This window comes from Gopherus flavomarginatus, chromosome 18 (genome assembly GCF_025201925.1).
Source record: "Gopherus flavomarginatus isolate rGopFla2 chromosome 18, rGopFla2.mat.asm, whole genome shotgun sequence".
NCBI lineage: Eukaryota > Metazoa > Chordata > Testudines > Testudinidae > Gopherus > Gopherus flavomarginatus.
In genome coordinates this window covers 2,192,841-2,217,681 of record NC_066634.1, presented here as the reverse complement: position 1 = coordinate 2,217,681, position 24,841 = coordinate 2,192,841, and the positions used below count along the sequence as shown (strand labels likewise).

Here is a 24,841-nt window from a genome sequence, read left to right as displayed (position 1 = left end):
TAATGTTCTTTTACCTGTAAAGGGTTAACACAGGGAACCAAACACCTGACCAGAGGACCAATCAGGAAACAAGACTTTTTCAAATCTGGGTGGAGGGAAGTTTTGGGTGTGAGTTCTTTGTTCTTTGTCTTGGGTCTGTTCTTTTCTTGGCTCAGAGTGATTTTTCTATCTCCAGGTTTTCTAATCTTCTGTTTCCAAGTTGTAAGTACAAGGATAGTAAGACAATAGGTTTATATTGGTTTTTTTTTTTTTTTGTATTTACATGTGTGTAGTTGCTGGAATGTGTTAAATTGTATTCTTTTGGAATAAGGCTGTTTATTCACTTTTTTTTTTAAGCAATTGACCCTGTATATTGTCACCTTATTACAGAGACCATTTTATGTCCTTTTTCTTTCTTTTTATATAAAGCTTTCTTTTTAAGACCTGTTGGAGTTTTTCTTTAGTGGGGACTCCAGGGAATTGAGTCTGCAGCTCACCAGGGAATTGGTGGGAGGAAGAAGTCAGGGGAAAATCTCTCTGTGTTAGATTTACTAAACCTGACTTTGCATACCTTCTGGGTGAGGGGGAAGAGAGATTAGATCTCTCGGTACTTGTGTTTCCAGGACTGGAAGCAGGGAATCTCCTAGGGTCGTCCAGGGAGGGGAGCCTGGGAGGAAGTAACAAGGAAACAAGGGGAGGGGGTTATTTGAGTCTAGGGGTCCCCCAGGGAAGGTTTTGGGTAGACCACAGTGAGCTAGGCACTGTATAATCCCTAGCTGGTGGCAGCAATTACCAGGTCCAAGCTGGTAACTAAGCTTGGAGGTTTTCATGCTAACACCCATATTTTGGACACTAAGGTCCAGATCTGGGAAGAAGTGTTATGACACAGACCCATATAACACAGCACAGGGATGAGATGCCAAGATGCAGCCAGCTCTGGGGGCCCCCCCAGGACCCGCACAAACAGCTCCATTAGCCTCCAAAGTTTAATAATAATAAAAAAATCATAATACAATAACGCCCCCCCCCGCCCTCCCATAGACAGTGATATGAACACTAAAAAGAGACAGAGGTTTAGTGTCAGGGCTGGGCCCCTAAGGGGTGTCGTGAGGCGAGCTGGAAACAGACCAGGTTCCACCCCCCCCCCCAGCCCTGCCGCCCCCCTCACCACCCCCCCGAAAATCCCTAAAGTGGTTCCCCCAATTCCTATAAAAAACCCATCCCGGGCTGGAGAGGCGGCTGTGCAGCTCCGGGGAGGGGGGCAGGGCTGCAGTGTGTGTGTGTGTGTGGGGGGGGAATCTGTCCCCCCCAGAGTCAGTCCAACCAGTGGGGGGCGCTGGTCTGGCCGATCTGGCTGTGCTGGTATCTCAGGGGGGCCCCGAGACGTCCATGGGGAATCCGGAGGGGCATAGTTCTGGGGGGTGGTGCCCCCTGGCTCCCGCGGGGGTGTCAGCGAGCTCCCCCCACTCCCCGTCTCTGCGCCGAGGTATCCATGATACAAAAGGAAGGATAACGTCAAATAATTACATCACTGGGCAGAGTCCGGGCCGGGGTCCCCCAGCGGGGAGCGTCCTGGGGGGGTCAGCTCCGCCCCCCTGCCCCCCCCCCCCCGTCAGGGCGCCATCACGTCAGCCGTCCGGTCCGGAGGAGGGGGCCGGCGTCACAACTGCTGTGGGGACAACAAGGGAGGGGGATTAGCGAGGGTGGGGGTACCCCACAGAGCCCCCCCCATACGGTCAGGGGAATCCTGCCCAGGGGGTCGGATGGGGCTACCAGCCTTCTCCACCCAGCCCCAGGGCCCCCCATGGCCACCAGAACCACCTCTCCCCCCAGCCCCCCGAATCTCACCCCAACGCCGTTCTGGCTGTGGTCGGCGCCGGCCCCAGGGGGCGCCACATCGGGGGACTCGCTCTCCCGACTCCTCTTTGGCTCTAACTCCTCTTTCGGTAGGGGGGGCAGCTCCCCCCGCTCGGCCCGGCGCTTCCGGCGCCGCTCGGCATCCCGGCCCCGCGCCCGGGCCCCGCGCCGCTCCGCCTGCTCCAGCTGGGGGCGACAAAGAGTGTCAGCGGGACATGGCCCCCCAGCTGTGCCGGTGCCTGAGTTCTGTGCTGCAGCCCCCCGCCCCCCGCCCTGCCGGTGCCCCTCTCTTCAGGGCCGCAGCCCCCCCCCAGCCCTGCCAGTGCCCCTCAGTCCTGACCCACAGCCCCCCACCCCCAGCCCTGCCAGTGCACACTCACTCCCATCCCGCAGCCCCCGTCCCCCATTCCTCTCAGTGCCCCTTTCCCCTGACCCGCAGCCCCCTCGCACCCAGCCCTGCCGGTACCCCTCTGTCCTGCCCCACAGCCCCCAACCCTGCCGGTGCCCCTCTCTTCAGGACCGCAGCCCCCCCCCGCCCCGCCGGTGCCCCTCTCTTCAGGCCCACAGCCCCCCCCGCCCCCTGCCCTGCCGGTGCCCCTCTCTTCAGGCCCACAGCCCCCCCCCCGCCCCCCGCCCTGCCGGTGACCCTCTCTCCTGCCCCACAGCCCCCAACCCTGCTGGTGCCCCTCTCTTCAGGCCCACAGCCCCCCCCCGCCCCCCCGGTGCCCCTCTCTTCAGGCCCGCAGCCCCCCCCCAGCCCTGCCAGTGCCCCTCTCTTCAGGCCCACAGCCCCCCCCCCGCCCCGCCGGTGCCCCTCTCTTCAGGCCCGCAGCCCCCCCCGCCCCCAGCCCCGCCGGTGCCCCTCTCTTCAGGCCCGCAGCCCCGCCGGTGCCCCTCTCTTCAGGCCCACAGCCCCCCCCCCCCCCGCCCCCAGCCCCGCCGGTGCCCCTCTCTTCAGGCCCACAGCCCCCCCCCAGCCCCGCCGGTGCCCCTCTCTTCAGGCCCACAGCCCCCCCCCAGCCCCGCCGGTGCCCCTCTCTTCAGGCCCGCAGCCCCCCCCGCCCCCCGCCCTGCCGGTGCCCCTCTCTTCAGGCCCGCAGCCCCCGTCCCCCATCCCTGTCAGTGCCCCTCTCCCCCGACCCGCAGCCCCCTCACCCCCAGCCCTGCCAGTACCCCTCTGTCCTGCCCCACAGCCCCCCACCCCCACCCCTGCCAGTGCACACTCACTCCCATCCCGCAGCCCCCGTCCCCCATCCCTGTCGGTACCCCTCTCCCCCGACCTGCAGCCCCCTCACCCCCAGCCCTGCCGGTGCCCCTCTGTCCTGCCCCACAGCCCCCAACCCTGCCGGTGCCCCTCTCTTCAGGCCCGCAGCCCCGCCGGTGCCCCTCAGTCCTGACCCGCAGCCCCCCACCGCCAGCCCTGCCAGTGCACTCTCACTCCTGACCCACACCCCCCGCCCCCAGCCCTGCGCCGGTGCCCCTCTCCCCCGACCCGCAGCCCCGCCAGTGCCCCTCACTTCCAACCCGCAGACCCCTCCCCCCAGCCCTGCCACCCCCTGCCCTCACCTCCAGCAGGTGGCGGAAGGTGTCAACAGGGGGGGCCCGGGCGGCCTGCAGCAGCCTCCAAAGGCTCTGCCCCTCGTCCAGCGTCACCTCCAGCAGGTCGCCCTCCAGGAGCAGCTCCTCCAGTGCCCGCCGCGGCCCCTCGGGCAGCTCCAGCACCGGGCCCTGCAGCCGCGCCAGCGCCGCGCCCAGCGCCTCCAGGTCTGGGGGGGGACAGGGTGTGGGGGGAGATGGGCCCAGCTGGCAATCCCCACTGCACCCTCAGTGCCAGCCAGCGCCCCCTCCCTCCCTCTGCCCTGTCCCACACCGCACCCCCGGTGCCAGCCCCGGTCCCCCCTCAGTAAATCCCTTCCTCTGTCCCCCTCCATGCCCCATACCGCACCCTCGGTGCCAGCCCTGGCCCCCTTCTCAGTAAATCTCTTCCTCTGTGCCCCTCTGCCCTGTCCCACACTGCACCCCCGGTGCCAGCCCCGGTCCCCCCTCAGTAAATCCCTTCCTCTGTCCCCCTCCATGCCCCATACCGCACCCTCGGTGCCAGCCCTGGCCCCCTTCTCAGTAAATCCCTTCCTCTGTGCCCCTCTGCCCTGTCCCACACTGCACCCCCGGTGCCAGCCCCGGCCCCCCCTCAGTAAATCCTTCCTCTGTCCCCCTCCATGCCGCACACCGCACTCTCGGTGCCAGCTCCTGCCCCCCCCACTGCACCTTCAGTGCCAGCTGCTACCACCCCACCAATCCTTCCTTCTGTCCCCCCATGCCCCACACCGCACCCTTGGTGCCAGCCCCCGCCCCCACCCCGGCGCAGAAAAAATGTGGGGCACGTTACCAGAGGTGAAGGGGCCCATCTTCTCCGGCGACGTGGCGTCCCCGTTCTCTAGGGAGAGCTGTAGGGGGAAAAGGGCAGAGCGGTGAGACAGGCACGTGGCCCCACCCCCATCCAGACACCCCACCACCACCACAGCGACCCAAATCTAGCGAGGCTGGTACCTGGGGATTCCTCGCTGAGATCGGCCAACTCTGGGGTGGGGCAAAAGCTGATTCTATGGGGACCCACCTCCCCCCAGTGCCGGGCTGTCATAAACAGATAGTTAAGGGTTAATGTCTCTTTTACCTGTAAAGGGTTAACAAACAGGGAACCAAACACCTGACCAGGGGACCAATCAGGAGACAAGATACTTTCAAATCTCGGTGGAGGGAAGCCTTTGTTTGTGTTTTTTGGGTTTTGTGTTGTTCTCTCTGGGTCCTGGAAGGGACTAGACGTGCAACCAGGTTTCTTGCCAATCTCCCTGTTACAATCTCTTATATATTCAGAATAGTGAGTATTTTAGTAAGAAAGGCGGTTATAGTCTTTTGATTGTTTTTCCGTATTTGCAAATGTGTATTTGGCTGGAACTATTTTAAATTGTATTTCTGCTGGAGGAAGCGCTTTCTCCAGTTTCTATAAACTGACAGACCCTGTAACTTTTACCATCTAAATTGCAGAGATAACTTATACTCTCTCTTTCTTTCTTTTTATTAAAAGTTTTGCTTTTAAGACCTGTCTGATTTTTCCCCTTGTTGAGGCTCAAGGGAACTGAGTCTGTACTTACCAGGAAAGGGAGGGGAGAAGGGGGAATGAATCCCTTTATTTTAGATTCACGGAGCTTGAATCTGTTTTGCCTCTGGGTGAGGGAGAAAGGGGGCGGGGAGGGACATTCCTCCCTGTTTTAAGATTCAAGGAGTTTGGATCACGGTAATCTGCCAGGGTAACCCAGGGAGGGAAATCCTAGGAGAGGCACTGGTGAGGGAAAGAGTTTACTTTCCTTGTGTTAAGATCCAGGGAGTCTGGGTCTTGGGGGGACCAGAGTGTATCAGGCACTGGAATTCCTGATTGGTGGCAGCTTATCAAATCTAAACAGGTAACTAAGCTTAAAGGAATTCATGCTGGTACCCCAACTTTTGGACTCTAAGGTTCAGATTGGGGAAAGATACTAGGACACGGGCACCCCCTCACCTTGGGCTGCTCGTTGCAGCTGGTCTCCCGCAGGGCGCCGGCGTCCCCGTGCAGCCGTTGGCGCAAGGCCGCCAGGCGCTCCAGGGGCCCGGCCAGCTCGGACGAGGCCAGCAGCTGGCGGGCGCGGTCCTGCCAGGTGATGGCACGCTCCGTCAGGCACTGCAGGGCCTCGCCCTCGGGCAGCCGCACGGGCAGCTTCTGCAAGGCCACCAGCAGGGCCAGGATGGTCTCAAGGCGCGGGCGGCGGGAGCGCTGGCACAGCGGGCACAGGAACTTGGCGTCCCACTCCCACCAGGCAGGCGAGGGTTTCTGGGCGCCCAGGCGGGGCCAGGCCACGCAGGGGGCGTGGAACCAGTCACGGCAGAGCTCGCAGCGCAGCATGCCGGGCCCGGGCGGCTGGCCACACACGCAGGATGGGGGGCCAGGCGCCGGCGGGCTGGGCTTCAGTGCGTTGGCACGGCGCAGCCGCAGGATGCCCTCCTTCTCCTTCTGCTCGCCCTCCTTGAATGCCACAATCTGCCGGGACCGGGGGGGTGCTCAGTGTGTGGGGGGGGAGAGCCTGCCCGCTGCCGGCCCCCCATGCCAGTGGTGCCAGCTTCCCCTTTCCTTCCCTGCCCGCTGCCGGCCCCCCCCCCCCCCGCCAGCGGGGCCAGCCTCCCCTTTCCCTCCCTGCCCGCTGCCGGGCCCCCCCCCCCCCACGCCAGCGGGGCCAGCCTCCCCTTTCCCTCCCTGCCCGCTGCCGGGCCCCCCCCCCCCCACGCCAGCGGGGCCAGCCTCCCCTTTCCTTCCCTGCCCGCTGCCGGCCCCCCCCCCCCCGCCAGCGGGGCCAGCCTCCCCTTTCCCTCCCTGCCCGCTGCCGGGCCCCCCCCCCCCACGCCAGCGGGGCCAGCCTCCCCTTTCCCTCCCTGCCCGCTGCCGGGCCCCCCCCCCCCACGCCAGCGGGGCCAGCCTCCCCTTTCCCTCCCTGCCCGCTGCCGGCCCCCCCCCCCCCACGCCAGCGGGGCCAGCCTCCCCTTTCCCTCCCTGCCCGCTGCCGGCCCCCCCCCCCCCGCCAGCGGGGCCAGCCTCCCCTTTCCCTCCCTGCCCGCTGCCGGCCCCCCCCCCCCACGCCAGCGGGGCCAGCCTCCCCTTTCCCTCCCTACCCGCTGCCGGCCCCCCCCCCCCCACGCCAGCGGGGCCAGCCTCCCCTTTCCCTCCCTGCCCGCTGCCGGCCCCCCCCCCCCCCCACGCCAGCGGGGCCAGCCTCCCCTTTCCCTCCCTGCCCGCTGCCGGCCCCCCCCCCCCACGCCAGCGGGGCCAGCCTCCCCTTTCCCTCCCTGCCCGCTGCCGGCCCCCCCCCCCACGCCAGCGGGGCCAGCCTCCCCTTTCCCTCCCTGCCCGCTGCCGGCCCCCCCCCCCCCCACGCCAGCGGGGCCAGCCTCCCCTTTCCCTCCCTGCCCGCTGCCGGCCCCCCCCCCCCACGCCAGCGGGGCCAGCCTCCCCTTTCCCTCCCTGCCCGCTGCCGGCCCCCCCCCCCCACGCCAGCGGGGCCAGCCTCCCCTTTCCCTCCCTGCCCGCTGCCGGCCCCCCCCCCCCACGCCAGCGGGGCCAGCCTCCCCTTTCCCTCCCTGCCCGCTGCCGGCCCCCCCCCCCCACGCCAGCGGGGCCAGCCTCCCCTTTCCCTCCCTGCCCGCTGCCGGCCCCCCCCCCCACGCCAGCGGGGCCAGCCTCCCCTTTCCCTCCCTGCCCGCTGCCGGCCCCCCCCCCCCACGCCAGCGGGGCCAGCCTCCCCTTTCCCTCCCTGCCCGCTGCCGGCCCCCCCCCCACGCCAGCGGGGCCAGCCTCCCCTTTCCCTCCCTGCCCGCTGCCGGCCCCCCCCCCCACGCCAGCGGGGCCAGCCTCCCCTTTCCCTCCCTGCCCGCTGCCGGGCCCCCCCCCCCACGCCAGCGGGGCCAGCCTCCCCTTTCCCTCCCTGCCCGCTGCCGGGCCCCCCCCCCCCCGCCAGCGGGGCCAGCCTCCCCTTTCCCTCCCTGCCCGCTGCCGGCCCCCCCCCCCCCACGCCAGCGGGGCCAGCCTCCCCTTTCCCTCCCTGCCCGCTGCCGGGCCCCCCCCCCCCCCGCCAGCGGGGCCAGCCTCCCCTTTCCCTCCCTGCCCGCTGCCGGCCCCCCCCCCCCGCCAGCGGGGCCAGCCTCCCCTTTCCCTCCCTGCCCGCTGCCGGGCCCCCCCCCCCCCCACGCCAGCGGGGCCAGCCTCCCCTTTCCCTCCCTGCCCGCTGCCGGGCCCCCCCCCCCCACGCCAGCGGGGCCAGCCTCCCCTTTCCCTCCCTGCCCGCTGCCGGGCCCCCAATCTCCCCTCCTCTCCTTTCCCAGCCCACAGCCCCTACACTCCCCCGCTCCCCCGTCTCTCCTGGTGCGCCTGGAGGGGACAGGCCCCGTGCCCCATTCCGCACCCCCCCCAGAGGCCCCACTGCTGCCCACTCACCACAGAGCCGGGATCTCGCAGGTCCTGAGCAGACAGCCCCAGGCTCTCGGTGTCCGACTTGTAGAGGCCGAGCTCCGGCTCCCGCCGCCACTTGGTGCGCTTGGGGCTGGCTGCACCAGCGTCCGCACAGGGGCACAGCACCTGGGGGGCAGTGGGGTTGGGCTCTGCCTTCTGTGCCCCCCCGCCCCCTGCCCATTGCCCCCTTGGAACCTACAACCTTCCCCACAGCCACCACATGGGGCCCACAGCCCCAACACCACCCTCTGTCCCATGGGACCCACAGACTCACCCACAGCCCTACACTGCCCGCTGACCCATGGGACCCAGAGCCCCCCCCCCCCCCCACCGCAACGCCTCACGGCCCCCACGCACCTCCAGCAGGGTGTAGCAGGAGCTCTTCTTGAGGAAGGTCTTGGAGGCCTTCTCGCGCCAGGAGTGCGCCGTGCCCACCTGCACCTCCAGCTGGCGCAGCTCCTCCAGCCGCACCGGCAGGTCCCGGCCCACGGCCACCAGCCCCTCCAGGTCGTCCAGGCAGGGGTAGTGATCCCCGTTCTGGGGAGGAGGGGGGAAGGTCAGTGCCTCCCCCTACAGGCCCCAGCTTCACCCTGTGCCCCCCCCCCCCCAAGCACCTGATCTCCCAAGGTCCCCTAGAACCTCCCCACCTGAGCCCCTGGCCCCCAGGGCTCACCTGGATCTCCTCTACGTCGGCGATCCAGGCCCGGGCTTTGGCCAACGCCTCCTTCAGGGCCAGGATGTTGGGCAGGTGCACGGGGACATTCTCCGCTTCCTTGATGATGGCTTCCAGCGTGGCCGGGGGGTGCTTCTGCCTGGGAGGGGGAGGGGACGGTTCAGGTCCCCCGGCACTAACCGTCAGCCCCCCGTCCCTTCCCAAAGCCAGGGAGAGAACCCAGGAGTCCTGGCTCCAAGCCCACCCCCGCTCTAACCTGGCTGACCCCGCTCCCTTCCCAAAGCCAGGGAGAGAACCCAGGAGTCCTGGCTCCCAGCCCGCCCCCGCTCTAACCTGCCAGACCCTACTCCCTTCCCAGAGCCAGGAACAGAACCTAGGAGTCCTGGCTCCCAGCCCCCCATCGCCCCCAGTCACTAGACCCCACTCACCTCCCAGAGCCAGGGAGAGAACCCAGGAGTCCTGGCTCCCAGCCCCCCATCGCCCCCAATCACTAGACCCCACTCACCTCCCAGAGCCAAGGACAGAACCCAGGAGTCCTGACTCCCAGCCCCCCATCGCCCCCAATCACTAGACCCCACTCACCTCCCAGAGCCAGGGACAGAACCCAGGAGTCCTGGCTCCCAGCCCCCCATCGCCCCCAATCACTAGACCCCACTCACCTCCCAGAGCCAGGGAGAGAACCCAGGAGTCCTGGCTCCCAGCCCCCCGCCTGCTCTAACCTGCCAGACCCTACTCCCTTCCCAGAGCCAGGAACAGAACCTAGGAGTCCTGACTCCCAGCCCCCCATCGCTCCCAGTCACTAGACCCCACTCACCTCCCAGAGCCAGGGAGAGAACCCAGGAGTCCTGGCTCCCAGCCCCCACTCTCCTCCCAGAGCTAGGGAGTCCCCAGGCATGCGGGCTCCCAACCTCCCCCCACCCCAAGCCGTGAAGAGATCCCAGGGGTCCTGCTGCCCCCAGAACCCAGGCATCCGGGCCCCTCACCTGGCCTCAAGGCAGAGATGGGCCTTCTCCTCCCAGCGCTGGGCGATGGTCAGCAGCTCCTGCAGCTCAGCCCGGGCCTTCTCCACAGCCGGGCTGGGGGCCACGGTGGCACCAGCCTGGGCCAGGCCCCGCACCAGGGCCAGGGGCACCCGCTCACGGGGCGAGCGCAGCGCCCGCTTCACCTCCTCCAGCCAGGCTGCCTGCTGCACCTGGCGCTCCAGCTGGCGCGTCTCGGGCACAGCCACGCCCAGCCGTGCCCCCTGCGCCACCAGCCCCTGCAGCTGGGCAGCACTGGCGGGCAGCCCCCGCAGGGCCTCCTGCGCCTCCTCCTGGAATGCCAGCGCCCGCTCCAGCACCGCCTGCGGAGGGATCAGGGAGTCATGGAGGGGCCGGGTACCCCCCAACCCAGCCCCTGGGTACCCCCTAACCCACTCCAGCACCGCCTGCGGGGGGACAGGGAGTCAGGGAGGGGCCGGGTACCCCCCAACCCAGCCCCTGGGTACCCCCTAACTCAGCCCCATCTCCCCACCCTGCCCGCTCCAGCACTACGTGCGGGGGGACAGGGAGTCAGGGTGGGGCCGGGTACCACCCCCAACCCAGCCCCTGGGTATCCCCCAACCCACTCCAGCACCGCCTGCGGGGGGACAGGGAGTCAGGGCGGGGCTGGGCCTGGGTACCTCCTCAACCCAGCCCTGGCCCGGGTAACCCCTCAACCCAGCACCCAGGTACCCCCAACCCAGCCACATCTCCCCACCCTGCCCGCTCCAGCACCGCCTGCGGAGGGACGGGGAGTCAGGGTAGGGAAGGGCCTGGGTACCCCCAACACCCAGCCCTGCCCCTGGGTAACCCCTCAACCCAGCTCCCCTGTACCACACGCTCGCCTGGCGCGGTGCCCGCTCACCTGCACATCGGCCAGCTGGTGCATGACGCAGGGCACACTGCTTAAGCGCTCCAGGAAGGTGCGCAGCTCCTCCAGCGACAGCGGCACGGCGGGCACCCTGGGCGAGAGAGGCACTGGGTTAGCCCGAGGAACTGCCCGCCACCGGGGGGTTCGGAAACGGGAGGGGTCAGGAAGCCCACTGGCCCCCCACGGGAGGGGCGCAGGCAGAGGCCCAGCTCCCCGATCCAGCCCAGCCCCCCACTCACCCGGTCTCCAGGCCACTGATGAGCCCCAGAGCGTCGGAGACACAGCGCTCAGCCTCGGCCAGGCAGCTCTTCAGCCGATGCAGCAGCTCGTTGTCAGGGAACTTGCGCTCACGAGCCTCCGACTCCAGCGCCCGAAGCTCCTCCAGCGCTGCAACGAGACATGGCTCAGGCTCCCTCCCTCTCCGCCGAGGGGCTGAGAGCCAGGACTCCTGGGTTCTCTCCCCAGCTCAGGGAGGGGAGTGGGGGCTGGTGGGTTAGAGCTGGGAGGCTGGGAGCCTGGACTCCTGGGTTCTCTCCCCAGCTCGGGGAGGGGAGTGGGGGCTGGTGGTTAGAGCAGGGGGGGCTGGGAACCTGGACTCCTGGGTTCTCTTCCCAGCTCTGGGAGGGGAGTGGGGGCTGGTGGTTAGAGCAGGGGGGGCTGGGAGCCTGGACTCCTGGGTTCTCTTCCCAGCTCGGGGAGGGGAGTGGGGACTGGTGGTTAGAGCAGGGGGCTGGGAGCCAGGACTCCTGGGTTCTCTCCCCAGCTCGGGGAGGTGGGGAAGGGCAGGGAGTGGGGAACAAGCCAGCCCTCGGGAAGGGGCACGTGGGTGGGTTCAGAACCCCTCTCTCCCGCCAGGGAACCAAGGCGTCCAGCGAGCACTTACTCCTCTTGCGCCCGTCCTCCACCTCCAGGGCGATTCGAACCTTGTTGGCCCAGGTGTCGAAGGACTCAGCCCGAACCTTCAGCTTGTGCAGCATGGCCGGGAGTTCGTCCAGCGTGTAGCGGTACCTGCGGGCACAGGGTCAGCCGGGCCACACGGGGACTCCAAGTACTGCCTGGGGAGGGGAGGGCCTGGACTCCTGGGTCCCGTGGCACCCGGGGGAGGGCCTGGGGCTGGGTACAGGGGGAGGGGGCCCAGGGCTGGGATCTCCTGGGTCCCGGGGCTGGGTACAGGGGGAGGGGGCCCAGGGCTGGGATCTCCTGGGTCCCGTGGCCGGCCGGGGGAGGACCCGAGGCTGGGATCCCGGACTCCTGGGTCCCGTGGCCGGCCGGGGGAGGACCCGAGGCTGGGATCCCGGACTCCTGGGTCCCGTGGCCCACCTGAGGTACTGGCGGCTGCTGGGGCACTTGCACAGGTCATGGATGTGGTAGAGGCAGACCAGGCGGGCAGGGCAGTCGTAACAGGCCAATGCCGAGAGGAAACATGTCGTCTTGCACTTGTCGCACTGGCGCTCGTCATCCGGGAGCAGCTCGAAGGCCTCGCGCTCCGCCTCCGTCACCCCCTGGGTAGGGAGAGGGGTGAGAACGGATCCTGAGCCCCCAGCCCCACCCCACACACACCCCAGCCCCCCACATCCCCCAGCACCCCACCTTGTCCAGCAGGGCCTTGCGCAGCTTGCGCTCCTCCTGCACCAGGATGAACATCTCCTTGTGCACGGCAGCTGCCAGGTTGAGGTCAAGCTTCTCGGGGCAGGCGGCCATCTTGCAGATCAGCTCCTCGTGCGAGAAGACACAGTAGCGGCGCAGGCGGCGGTAATGCTCGATGCACTGGCGCCCGGCCGGCAGCTGCAGAAGGAGGGAGGGACCCAGGAGTCCAGGCTCATCATCATTGGAACCCAGGCATCTAGGCGCCCAACCCCCACCCCCCGCTCTAACCACTAGATCCCACTCCCCTCCCAGAGCCAGGGGGAGAACCCAGGAGTCTGGGCTCCCAGTCCAACAGCTCTAGAACCCCTCCCCTCCCAGAGCTGGGCAGAGAACCCAGGCGTCCGGGCACACTCACCCAGTCAGCAGTGCAGAAGTTCACAGCTTCAGCAAAGTTGTAGCCCTGGTTGAAGCCGCTGTGATAGGCCCGGGGGAAGGTAATGACAAACTCTCCTGCACACTGATTGGTCCGGACGACCTGTGGGGGCGGGAGGAGGCATTGAGTGGGAAGGGGGGTTGGGAGCAAGGTGAGGGGCACAGCACTAGGGGGCGAGGCGGGGGCCCGGTGAAGGCCAGGATCACAGTGGGGGGTGCCAAGGCACAGGTGGGCAGTGGAGGTGCAGGGGAGGGGACAGTGGGCATGGCAGCAGAGGGGTGGATGGGGAAGGGGAGATTGGGTGTGGCCAGGGAAGGGAGGAGGTGGCAGCAAGTGGCAAACAGGCAGTGGGGGTGTGGCCGCAGGAGGGCAGCGGGAGTGGCCAGGGCAGCAAGTGGGTGGCACACGGGATGGGGCAAAGGCAGCGCGGGGGGCGGGGCCGGGGCAGAGGGGGCGGGGCCGGCCCCGTGCGCCATGAGGGTATTGGGTTTCATGAGGGTGACGAGCGGGTGCAGCGCAGGGCGCGTGGCTGGGGCAGAGGGGGCGGGGCACTCACCAGCACACCGTGCGCCATGAGGGTGACGAGCGGGTGCAGCGCAGGGGGCGGGGCCGGGGCAGAGGGGGCGGGGCACTCACCGGCACGCCGTGCGCCATGAGGGTGTTGGGGTTCATGAGGGTGACGAACGGGTGCAGCGCGGGGCGCGTGGCTGGGGCAGAGGGGGCGGGGCACTCACCAGCACACCGTGCGCCATGAGGGTGACGAGCGGGTGCAGCGCAGGGCGTGTGGCTGGGGCAGAGGGGGCGGGGCACTCACCGGCACGCCGTGCACCATGAGGATGACGAGCGGGTGCAGCGCGGAGGGCGGGGCCGGCCCCGTGCGCCATGAGGGTGTTGGGGTTCATGATGGTGATGAACGGGTGCAGCGCGGGGGCCGTGGCTGGAGCAGAGGGGGCGTGGCACTCACCAGCACACCGTGCACCATGAGGGTGACGAGCGGGTGCAGCGCGGGGAGTGGGGCCGGGGCACTCACCGGCACGCCATGCGCCATGAGGGTGACGAGCGGGTGCAGCGCGGGGGGCGGGGCCGGGCAGAGGGGGCGGGGCACTCACCAGCACACCGTGCGCCATGAGGGTGACAAGCGGGTGCAGCGCGGGGGGCGGGGCCGGGCAGAGGGGGCGGGGCACTCACCGGCACGCCGTGCACCATGAGGGTGTTGGGGTTCATGAGGGTGACGAGCGGGTGCAGCGCGGGGGGCGGGGCCGGGGCAGAGGGGGCGGGGCACTCACCGGCACGCCGTGCGCCATGAGGGTGTTGGGGTTCATGAGGGTGACGAGCGGGTGCAGCGCGGGGGGCGGGGCCGGGGCAGAGGGGGCGGGGCACTCACCGGCACGCCGTGCGCCATGAGGGTGTTGGGGTTCATGAGGGTGACGAGCGGGTGCAGCGCAGGGGGCGGGGCTGGGGCAGAGGGGGCGGGGCACTCACCGGCACGCCGTGCGCCATGACGGTGTTGGGGTTCAGGAGGGTGACAAGCGGGTGCAGCGCGGGGGGCGAGGCCGGGGCAGAGCACTCACCGGTACGCCGTGCGCCATAAGGGTGACGAGCGGGTGCAGCGCAGGGGGCGTGGCCAGAGCAGAGGGGGCGGGGCACTCACCAGCATGCCGTGCGCCATGAGGGTGTTGGGATTCATAAGGGTGACGAGCGGGTGCAGCGCGGGGGGCGGGGCCGGGGCAGAGGGGGCGGGGCACTCACCGGCACGCCGTGCGCCATGAGGGTGTTGGGGTTCATGAGGGTGACGAACGGGTGCAGCGCAGGGCGTGTGGCTGGGGCAGAGGGGGCGGGGCACTCACCGGCACGCCGTGCACCATGAGGGTGACGAGCGGGTGCAGCGCGGGGGGCGGGGCCGGGGCAGAGGGGGCGGGGCACTCACCGGCACGCCGTGCGCCATAAGGGTGACGAGCGGGTGCAGCGCAGGGGGCGTGGCCAGAGCAGAGGGGGCGGGGCACTCACCAGCATGCCGTGCGCCATGAGGGTGTTGGGATTCATAAGGGTGACGAGCGGGTGCAGCGCGGGGGGCGGGGCCGGGGCAGAGGGGGCCGGGGCACTCACCGGCACGCCGTGCGCCATGAGGGTGTTGGGGTTCATGAGGGTGACGAACGGGTGCAGCGCAGGGCGTGTGGCTGGGGCAGAGGGGGCGGGGCACTCACCAGCACGCCGTGCACCATGAGGGTGACGAGCGGGTGCAGCGCGGGGGGCGGGGCCGGGGCAGAGGGGGCGGGGCACTCACCGGCACGCCGTGCACCATGAGGGTGACGAGCGGGTGCAGCGCGGGGGGCGGGGCTGGGGCAGAGGGGGCGGGGCACTCACCAGCACACCGTGCGCCATGAGGGTGACGAGCGGGTGCAGCGCAGGGGGCGGGGCCGGGGCAGAGGGGGCGGGGCACTCACCGGCACGCCGTGCGCCATGAGGGTGTTGGGGTTCATGAGGGTGACGAGTGGGTGCAGCGCGGGGGGCGGGGCCGGGGCAGGGGCACTCACCGGCACGCCGTGCGCCATGAGGGTGACAAGCGGGTGCAGCGCGGGGGGCGGGGCCGGGGCAGAGGGGGCGGGGCACTCACCGGCACGCCGTGCGCCATGAGGGTGTTGGGGTTCATGAGGGTGACAAGCGGGTGCAGCGCGGGGGGCGGGGCCGGGCAGAGGGGGCGGGGCACTCACCGGCACGCCGTGCGCCATGAGGGTGTTGGGGTTCATGAGGGTGACGAGCGGGTGCAGCGCGGGGGGCGGGGCCGGGGCAGAGGGGGCGGGGCACTCACCGGCACGCCGTGCGCCATGAGGGTGTTGGGGTTCATGAGGGTGACGAGCTGGTGCAGCAGGTCCGGCTGGCTCTCAAACAGCTCTGGGGTGAGTTTCTTCATCACGTCCTCCAGGTGCTCAGCCGCGAACGACGGCACCCCGTACCACGTCTTGGGCTCGCCCCTGGGGAGAGCGTGGGGTCAGGGGGGAACCACCAGCCCCCCCTCCCCCCGTACCACGTCTTGGGCTCGCCCCTGGGGGAGAGCGTGGGGTCAGGGGGGAACCACCAGCCCCCCCCTCCCCCCGTACCACGTCTTGGGCTCGCCCCTGGGGAGAGCGTGGGGTCAGGGGGGAACCACCAGCCCCCCCTCCCCCCGTACCACGTCTTGGGCTCGCCCCTGGGGAGAGCGTGGGGTCAGGGGGGAACCACCAGCCCCCCCTCCCCCCGTACCACGTCTTGGGCTCGCCCCTGGGGAGAGCGTGGGGTCAGGGGGGAACCACCAGCCCCCCCTCCCCCCGTACCACGTCTTGGGCTCGCCCCTGGGGAAAGCGTGGGGTCAGGGGGGAACCACCAACCCCCCCTCCCCCCGTACGTCATCTTGGGCTCGCCCCTGGGGAGAGCGCGCGGTCAGGTGGGAGCCATCAAACTCCCCCTCCCCTCGTACCACATCTTGGGCTCGCCTCTGGGGAGAGCGCGGGGTCAGGTGGGAGCCACCAACCCCCCCTCCCCACGTCTGGGGCTCACCCCTGGCGAGAGCGTGGGGTCAGGTGGGAGCTACCAGCCCCCCCCACCACCACGTCTTGGGCTCGCCCCTGGAGAGAGCGCGGGGTCATGGGGGAGCCACCAAACCCTCTCTCCCCTCGTACCACGTCTTGGGCTCACCCCTGGGGAGAGCGTGGGGTCAGGGGGGAACCACCAGCCCCCCCTCTCCCCGTACCACGTCTTGGGCTCGCCCCTGGGGAGAGCGTGGGGTCAGGGGGGAACCACCAACCCCCCCTCCCCTCGTACCACATCTTGGGCTCGCCTCTGGGGAGAGCGCGGGGTCAGGTGGGAGCCACCAACCCCCCCCCCCCCCCCCACATCTGGGGCTCACCCCTGGGGAGAGCGTGGGGTCAGGTGGGAGCTACCAGCCCCCCCCACCACCACGTCTTGGGCTCGCCCCTGGAGAGAGCGCGGGGTCATGGGGGAGCCACCAAACCCTCTCTCCCCTCGTACCACGTCTTGGGCTCACCCCTGGGGAGAGCGCGGGGTCAGGTGGGAGCTACCAACGCCCCCCGCCCACCACCACCATGTCTGGGGCTCACCCCTGGGGAAAGCACGGGGTCGGGGGGAGCCACCGACTCCCCCCTCCCCCCATACCACTTCTTGGGCTCACTCCTGGGACAGCGTGGGGTCGGGGGGGGGGAACCACCAACCCCGCTCCCCGGTACCACGTCAGGGGGGACCTGCCAACCCCTCCCGCCAGCCCCCAAGGCACCTGTCCCCCCAGTTCCTCCTCCACTAGCCCGAGTGACCCCAATTCTGCTCCCCGGGCCCCACCAGTGGAGGTAGTTGATGGAGTAGCTCCAGTGGTCCTCGATGTGCCAGCAGAAGGCGGAGAAGACCATGCCCACGTACAGCCAGGGCACCTTCATGCCCGAGATGTCGGCGTTGATGTGGCACAGAACTGACTGCTGCAGCACCGGCATCACGTTCAGGTTCCAGCCACTAGCCGCGTACTCCTGCCGGGAGAGGGGGGGTCAGAACTCCCCACTGCCACTAGGGGGCCTGGCCCCGCCAGGGGGCGCCCGCTGGCTCAGGGGGCAGGGAACGGGGCAGAGGCCTGTCCCCTCCGGGGGGCGCCGGTTGGCTGAGGGGGTCAGAGAAGGGGGCAGCCCCCTGGAGGGCTTCGGAGGGTGGGCAAAGCGGGTAAGGGGCTGGCAGGGGGTCCCCACCTCCTCCTCGGGGCCCAGCCTCCGCTTGCTGTCGCTGATGGGGAAGCCGCTGCCAAACTCCTTGGAGTGGATGTCGGCGCCGTACTCCACCGTCACGTCCTCCTCGATGCTGTTCACCAGGCGCCAGAACTCCTTCTCCACCAGCTCCGTGGGCACCATCTGCAGGGTGGGCAATGGTGGGCACGGGCCCAGAGCCAGGCATCTGGGCTCCCAGACCCCCGCCCTAACCACTGTGCCCCACTCCCCTCCCAGAGCCAGGGAGAGAACCCCGGAGTCCTGGCTCCCAGCCCCCGCTCCCCTCCCAGAGCCGGCAGAGAACCCCGGCGTCCGGGCACCCACAGGGCACTCACGTGGACGGGCATGTTGAAGTAGTCGGCCTTGAAGGCGTCGGCCATCTCCCCGAAGCTCTGCAGCGTGTACTCCCGCGTGGCCTGCTCAAAGCCGAACGCCTCCGGGGGGCGCTTACACTCCTGCCGGGGGGCGGGGGGGATGGGGGGAGTCAGGGAAAGGGGGCTGGGACCTCCACAGAGACTCACGAGGCCAGAGGCCTGCGGCTGGGGAAGCCAGGCCGTTCCCTCTGGACCCTGCTCAGCCCCAGGGGCCCAGCCAGCCCGGTCCCCCCTCCCCAAACAGCCCCAGGGGCCCAGCCAGCCCCCCACAATCAGCCCCAGGGGCCCAGCCAGCCAGGTCCTCCCTCCTCCCCCCTGCTCAGCGCCAGGGGGCGATGGGGGGGGGGGGGGGGTCAGGGCCAGGCCTCCCCCCACAGAGGCTCACGAGGCCAGAGGCCTGCGGCTGGGGAAGCCAGGCCGTTCCCTCTGGACCCTGCTCAGCCCCAGGGGTCCAGCCAGCCCGGTCCCCCCTTCCCAAACAGCCCCAGGAGTCCAGCCAGCCCCCTACAATCAGCCGCAGGGGCCCAGCCAGCCCGCTTCCGCACCCCCCCCCCCCAAACAGCCCTAGGGGCCCAGCCAGCCAGGTCCCCCCTCCCCCTGCTCACCGCCATGACGCATTTGGGGCAGCGCCAGACCCCCTTGGGGATCTCGGGCAGGGGGGGCAGCAGGCAGAAGATGTGGTAGTTGTCATCGCAGCCGTCACACAGCAGCAGCTTGTCGTCCTCGTCACCGCGGGCACAGATCCGGCACACGTACGAGTCGATCTGGGGGGTAGGGGGGGTCAGGGGGTGGGTCGGGGACACTGAGCCTAGCACACCGGGGGGCACTAGCTCCCACCTGCCACGGGGCAGGCACAGGCTGGCTCGGGGGGCGCATTTGGGGTCACGGATGCAGAGACACAGCCAGGTCAGAGGTTTGGGGGGCCCAGTCACCTCGAGGGCCCCCACCTGCTCAGGAGGTCGGGGCGCGGCCCAGTCAGGGGTCCCAGGCCAGAGTCCCAGCCAGTTTGGGGTCCTGATCCAAGGGCCCTGTCGGCTCAGGAGGGAAGTGGGGCCCAGTCATCTCAGGGGGCCCCAGCCCAGGGGCCTGATCGGCTCAGGAGGGAAGGGGGACCCGATCACCTCGAGGGTCCCAATCCTGGGGCCTGGCCAGCATGGGGGGGTCCTGATCCAGGGGCCCGGCCAGTTCAGATGGTCCCAGCCGGCTAAGATAGTCCTGGCCCAGGATCCGGGCTGCCTCAGGATGTTCCAGCCGGCTCGGGGATGGGCCCGGCCCAGGGGGGCCCGGGCAGCTCGGGGATGGTTCCGGCCAGCTCGGGGATGGGCCCGGCCCAGGGAGGGGCCCGGCCCCTCACTTACGAACTGCGTGTTGCCATGGCTGCGGCGCAGGCGCATGGTCATCTTGGTGCAGGGCTCCGGGCTGTGCCGCAGCTCCTCCTTCACCTCCAGGAACGGGCGGGGAGATGCCGGCTCCAGCCGATGATCCACCCCAGGGGGCTCCTCCTTCACCACCACCGTGGGGGGGCACTCGGGGCCCTCCTTGTCTGGGGGAAGGGAGAGGAGTCAACACAGGCCACCCCCTCCCCCCCTGCTGCCAGACCAGGCCCCCCCTCACCTTTCTTCCGCAGGGTCTTGTCCTTGGCCACCAGCCCCAGGCCCAGCATCTTGGGGCCCGCGCCGTAGATCTGCAGCTTCTTCAGCTCCGGGTTCTTCTCGATGTCCTCCTCGGTGGGCTCCGGCTGGGGGGGCAGGGCAGAGTCAGCAGGGGCGGGGCTCCGGCTCCCCCACTCCCACCCCCCCAGGGACCCACAATGCACTGGGCTGGAGCAGGGCCTCCTGGGAGGTGCAGGCCCACTGAGCCCAGCCTAGGGGGGCACAGAGAGAGCAATGCAGGGGGTCCGGACAGACGCCAGGAGCTGTCCCCAGGCCGCTCGCTCAGCTGCCAGAAGGGAGGGGCTGGCAGGTTCGGGGCAGGCCTCGGACTCCTGCAAAAGGGGGTGAGGGGGCAACGGCCACAGCGATGGGCTGGGGGGGACTGAGGGGTCGCCCCACATTGCAGTGAGGATGGACAAAGCGCCCCCAGCTGCTGGCAAACAGGTACAAAGAGAAACAGAGCAGGAAGCCAGAACTCTTGGGTTCTCTGGGAGGGCAGTGCGGCCTACTAGTCAGAGGGGGGAGGGGCAACCTGGGAGCCAGGACGCCTGGGTTCTCCCCCTGGCTCTAGGAGGGAAGTGGGATGTAGTGGTTAGAGGGGGGCGTGGGAGCCAGGATGCCTGGGTTCTCTCCCCAGCTCTGGGACAGGAGTGGGGACGAGTGGGTCATACAGCACTTGCAAGTTTACAGGCACCAAACTGACCTACGGGGGAGGGGAGGAGAGGACCCCTGTCCAATCGCACAGCAAGGTGGACAGGAGAACCCAGGAGTCCTAGCCCCCCACCCCGCTCTTAACAACTGGACCCCACTGCCCTTCCAGAGAACCCAGGCATCCTGGCTCCTGCCCCAGACTTGCTGGTCGGCCAGGGGGCCGGTCCCTCACCTCCTGCTGCAGCCGCTTGGCCCGGCGCCCGTAGCTGTTGAACTTGGAGGGTTGCACTGACTGGCGCAGGGGGATGCTGTGGGGCTTGTACTCCTTGTCCTTCTCCTCGCTGTCAAAGGGCCGGGTGTCACACTGCTGGAGAGACGCGGGGGTTAGCACCTCAACAGCCCCCCCACCCCAGGGACGGTGGGACCAGGCGCTGGCATGGCTGGGGCACTTTCCCTGGGGCCTGGCACCACAAATCCTGGCACGGATCCCCGCCCAGACCTGGGAGAGGACCCAGACGTCCTGGATCCCAGCCACCCTCCCCCAGCTAACCACTAGATCCCACTCCCCTCCCAGACCTGGGAGAGGACCCAGGCGTCCTGGATCCCAGCCACCCTCCCCCAGCTAACCACTAGATCCCACTCCCCTCCCAGACCTGGGAGAGAACCCAGGTGTCCTGCCCGCCGCAGCCCCCCTCACCACCAGGTTGGCCCCCGACTGGTACATCTCGTAGGGGTAGATGATGCGTTCGTAGTGGGAGCGCAGCAGGGAGCCGATGTTCTTGCCCGAGGGGTAGGCGAGACGCTGGGCCACGCGAGCCCACCGCCGGTCCCTGCAGATGGCCTCGTAGCCCCCCTCCTCCAGCACCACCTGGGGGGGAGAGAGTCCTGAGCCACCAGCCCCCCTCCCCCAACCCGGGAACCCCCCCCCGGTGCTGCCAGCCCCCTCCCCCGACATCCCTCCCGTTGCCGCCGGCCCCTCTCCCCTGACTGCAACCCAGCCTCTGACCTGCACCCCCGACATGCAGACCCCAGCCCCGAGGCTGCTGGCACCTCTGGCCCCCAACCCACACCTCCCCTGGCACCCTCCCTGACCCACGGCGCTGCCAGCGCCCCCAGCCCGTGGACACCCCCCAGAATTGTCAGCACCCATGGCCTCCAATCCGCTCCTTCCCCAGCTCTGCCGACCCCCCTGCCCCGACCTGCAGCCACCTCCCCAGCGCTGCAGCCCCCCCAGTGCTGACCCACAGCGCCGACCCTACCTTGCTCAGGCTGTAGAGGTCGAGGATGCGCCGCTCCACGTTGGGGATCTTGAGCGAGGAGCCCTGGATCTCCCAGAATTTCGCAATCTGGTCTAAGTAGTTCAGCTTTACCCGCGTCTGCGCCTGGGGGCAGGGAGGGGAGCAGTTCGCCCGGGTGTCGCCTCTCCGGCCCACGCGGCCACTCTCCAGCCCAGCCCAGCCCCACGCAGCAAGGCCATGGAGCCAGGAAACAGCACTGATGTCGCGGGAGGCCTTTGAGGCCAAAGCTAGAGCATCGGAGTACCACCTGGAGCGGTGATGCAGCCACCTCTGGGGCGGGTCAGTTGGGAACGGCCGCACATAACGCCGAACTGGGTTTATCCAGCACTGAGATGCGGCCACCTCTGGGGCAGGGCAGCAGGGGAACAGTCACACATAACACCACACAGGGACAGCAGGGGAACAGCCACCCGGCAGCCATCACGGGCACTGCCTCCCAGCTCACCTCCAACTCGTTAAGCCTCTGGATGCGTGGCGTGAACCTAAAGTTATCCACTTCCACAGCGAAGGGGGGCTGCCAGTCCTAGGAAGAGACGGGAAAAGGGGTGGACTTAGTAAGAAAAGGTGCTGGAGCAGACGATTCTGCCTTCAGACCCCCCAAGATTCTTCCCAAGCACCGTCCGCAGGGGCGCCCCTCTGTCAACCGGGTATCGCCTCTGATCGAACCTGCCCAGCCACGCTGGTGTGCTCATCATCCCGGGGGCGCTGGCCAGCCACGCTTGTGTGCTCATCGTCCTGGGGGCGCTGGGCTGGGGGCCCCCAAGGAGGAGATCGGGACTCACACAGAGCAGGGTCTGTCCCCTCCAGTGGGGGGCAGGAGGGCGTCCGTTGCCAGGACCACCTGTGCCTCCACGCCGGCAGGGAGGGGAACTAAGTGGGGCGGACGGTTGAGAGCAGTCTGGACACCTCTCGCATCCCAGCCCGCCTGGTGCAAGGGGGGCACCTGCCCCGACCCCAGGGATAGCACTCCTAAGGTCAGACAAAGCCTTACCAAAAATATCTGCATTTCACCCAGCCTGGGAATGCAGCTCTCTCTAGGGCAGGGCCAGGGCAGCTGGGACCAGCCGCACATAACACTGCACAGGGACAGCTTGCCCGGCACTGAAATGCAGCCACCTCTTCCGCAGGGTGGCTGGGAATAGCCACACACAACGCTGCACAAACATAACACTTTATAACCCTAAAATCTCTCTCCAGGCCCGCTGACATCTAAGAGCACGGCTGCTGGGTCTGCGACCAGTGGGAACCATTCCTGGCACTCCAGTGGCCAAATCAAGCGTCTTTTGGGGGGCAGGGGAGGCGACAGCAGCCAGTGCTGTTAGGAGCCCAGCACAGTGTTCACCAGCCCAACCAGGCAATCGCTCCCCTCACTCCCCTTTCTGAAAGTGGGGGGACCCCAGCCTCTGGATCTGATGCGCAACCCGGGCAGGCCAGCGAAACCCACGCAGGCCGAATTTAAACCTACCCTCCCAATGCCCTGCCCCAACCGGATGCAACCGAGACAGGCCAGGGAGAGATGGGACAAGCGAGCTGCCCCAGGGAAGCCCCTCACTTTTGGATCTGCTCCCCCAAGCCCCAGATCTCTCCTCCCCCGCCCCTCAAGCCAGCCCACTTGCCCGGCTGTCTGGGAGAGGCCAGGCCAGACCCATCACAACAGCCCAGCTGGGAGGGTGGAAGAGGAAGCCACAAAGGGAAGGGGGGGGTTGAGGGAGGGGGCTTGTGGGTCTCATGTTGGGGGGCTGCTCCCCAGAGGGCAGGCTCTCTCTGTCAGGCCCCCACACACACTGTTTACCAGACAAAGGCTAGAGCGTGGCAGCCATATTGAACGTGTCACTGCTATTAGGGATGGTGGGGGATCCGGGGGGGTCCCATACCCCACCCCTTCCTGATCCCCAGGCCCTGGGCTGATGACCCTGCTGCCCAGGACCAGCAGAGGAAGAAGGGGCGGGGGGGGTTGGGAATTGGACCCCACAGATCCCCAGCAGACTGGGGGGCCCCCGATGAGCTAGGAGGCCTGGCCATGCCAGCACGGGCGCCCCGTTTCAATGCGATGCCATGTCAGCGCTGGCCTGGCCAGCCAGCCCGATCCCCAGCGCCCCCCTGGCGGGCCTGTCACCCAGGGCCCCCGCACGAGCCTTCACCCCACCCCCACGGCCCTGGGCCAGCTCTCCCCATGGGCGGCACCAGCGCCCCCCACCCCAGGCACTGCGCCCAACGTGCCCCCCCGCTGCCTCTGGGCCTCCCCTAGCGGGCAACGGCTCTGCCCCCCCAGCCCCCCCCCCCGCCCCCCAGCGGGCGCTGCCCCCCCCGCCCCCCAGCGGGCCCTGCCCCCACTCACGGCGGGGGGCCGGATCTTGCAGATCCCGCTCTTCTCGGCGATGGGCCGGATCTTGGCGATGTAGCCCAGGGGGTCGCGGAACTCGGCCCAGCTGGGCTCGAAGACGGGGCACTCGGGGGGCGGCAGGAAATCCTCGGGGGGCTCGGCCTCGCCCCCCGGCCAGGGCCCCCGCTCCGCCTTGGGGCCCCGCTCCTCGGCCGGGGGCCCCCGCTCCCCCCAGGCCCGCCCGGGGCCCCGCTCCTGTGGCGGGGGCGGCTCCTCCCCCCGGGCGGGGGGGGCCCGATCCTCCATGTGCTGGCCGCCCCGCCGCCGCCGCGCCGTGGCTGCCCCCACCCCTCAGGGGGCCATGCCCGGCCCGGCCGCCCCCGTCTACTCGAGCCCGAGGCCCGCGGCCGGCCTAGGACCCGCGCGGATCCCTCCGCCGCCTTCGCGTCACCCTCCGCCCCCACTCGCGGCCCCTCCGCCGCCCCCCCCGGTGCTCCCGCTCCCCCCTCCTCGGCCCGGTGCCTGCTGCCGCCCCCTGCCCCGGCTCAGGCCCCGCCGGCTCCCCCCGGCCTGCCCGCCGCCGCCATCTTGGGACTCGTTGCGCTTGCCCGCCGCCGCCGCCACACGGCGTCTCCCTCCGCCGCAGGGGGGGGTGGCCCTGAGATGCGGCCGGAGCTGCTCGAGAGCAGCCCCGGCGGGTCGGGAGGAGTCGAGAATCCCCCAACTCTGAGGGGACGGGGCAGGCGCCGGGCCCCCGGAAGGGTGCAGGGAGCGGCGGGAGGGCAAGGAAATAGTTCGCGGCGGAGGGATATTCTTCGTCTCCTCCGCTGGGGGGGAGTCAGAGGACTGGGAAGGGGGGAAGCCGGAACTTCTTGCGCACGTTTAAAGGGCCATACTGCGCGTGCGCCCAGAGAGGGAAAACAAGACGGGGGAGGGGCGGGGCTCAATTAGACCACGCCCCCTGGTACCTAGCTGCGGCCACGCCCACTCCCGTCTAACTTCCAGACCCGCCCCCTCTTCCGATCACCTCTCTGCCCCCATGAACCCAGACCCCATCCCTCCCCCTTCCCCAACCCCACCCCTCCTCCTCCCCCCCACACCCCGCCCTTCCCCAGCCCCCTAGCCCCTCCCACACCCAGATCCCATCCCTCCCCCTTCCCCAACCCCCTAACTCCGCCCTCCATCGCCAGCCCCGCCCCCTCCTTCCCCAACCCCACCCCTCCTCCTCCCCCCCACACCCCGCCCTTCCCCAGCCCCCTAACCCCTCCCAAACCCAGACCCCATCCCTCCCCCTTCCCCAACCCCCTAACTCCGCCCTCCATCGCCAGCCCCGCCCCCTCCTTCCCCAACCCCACCC

At 69.1% G+C, this 24,841-nt stretch overlaps 1 protein-coding gene across 5 annotated transcripts; it reads right to left on the bottom strand.

Moving 5' to 3' along the window:
- Positions 1 to 951: 951 nt before the first annotated feature.
- On the bottom strand, positions 952 to 23,924 carry KDM5C (lysine demethylase 5C). Of its 5 annotated transcripts, none has more exons than XM_050927189.1 (28): positions 23,726 to 23,924; positions 23,500 to 23,671; positions 21,607 to 21,684; positions 21,123 to 21,245; positions 20,561 to 20,731; positions 20,096 to 20,230; positions 19,175 to 19,298; positions 18,919 to 19,103; positions 18,166 to 18,324; positions 17,522 to 17,641; positions 17,172 to 17,330; positions 16,777 to 16,958; positions 15,257 to 15,419; positions 12,430 to 12,549; positions 12,018 to 12,212; positions 11,748 to 11,929; positions 11,311 to 11,435; positions 10,667 to 10,814; positions 10,422 to 10,518; positions 9,521 to 9,879; positions 8,538 to 8,676; positions 8,222 to 8,401; positions 7,850 to 7,990; positions 5,390 to 5,905; positions 4,223 to 4,280; positions 3,403 to 3,602; positions 1,828 to 2,022; positions 952 to 1,648 (listed from the first exon to the last, which is right to left on the bottom strand). In XM_050927189.1, exons 1-28 carry the CDS (start codon positions 23,788 to 23,790, stop codon positions 1,640 to 1,642), a joined length of 4,500 nt encoding a protein of 1,499 aa, XP_050783146.1. In that variant the 5' UTR covers positions 23,791 to 23,924; the 3' UTR covers positions 952 to 1,639. The 5 variants fall into 5 exon arrangements, with proteins under 5 accessions (XP_050783146.1, XP_050783147.1, XP_050783144.1 ...); XM_050927190.1 differs by having other exon boundaries at positions 20,096 to 20,227; XM_050927187.1 differs by having other exon boundaries at positions 23,500 to 23,924.
- Between the last annotated feature and the right edge of the window lie 917 nt (positions 23,925 to 24,841).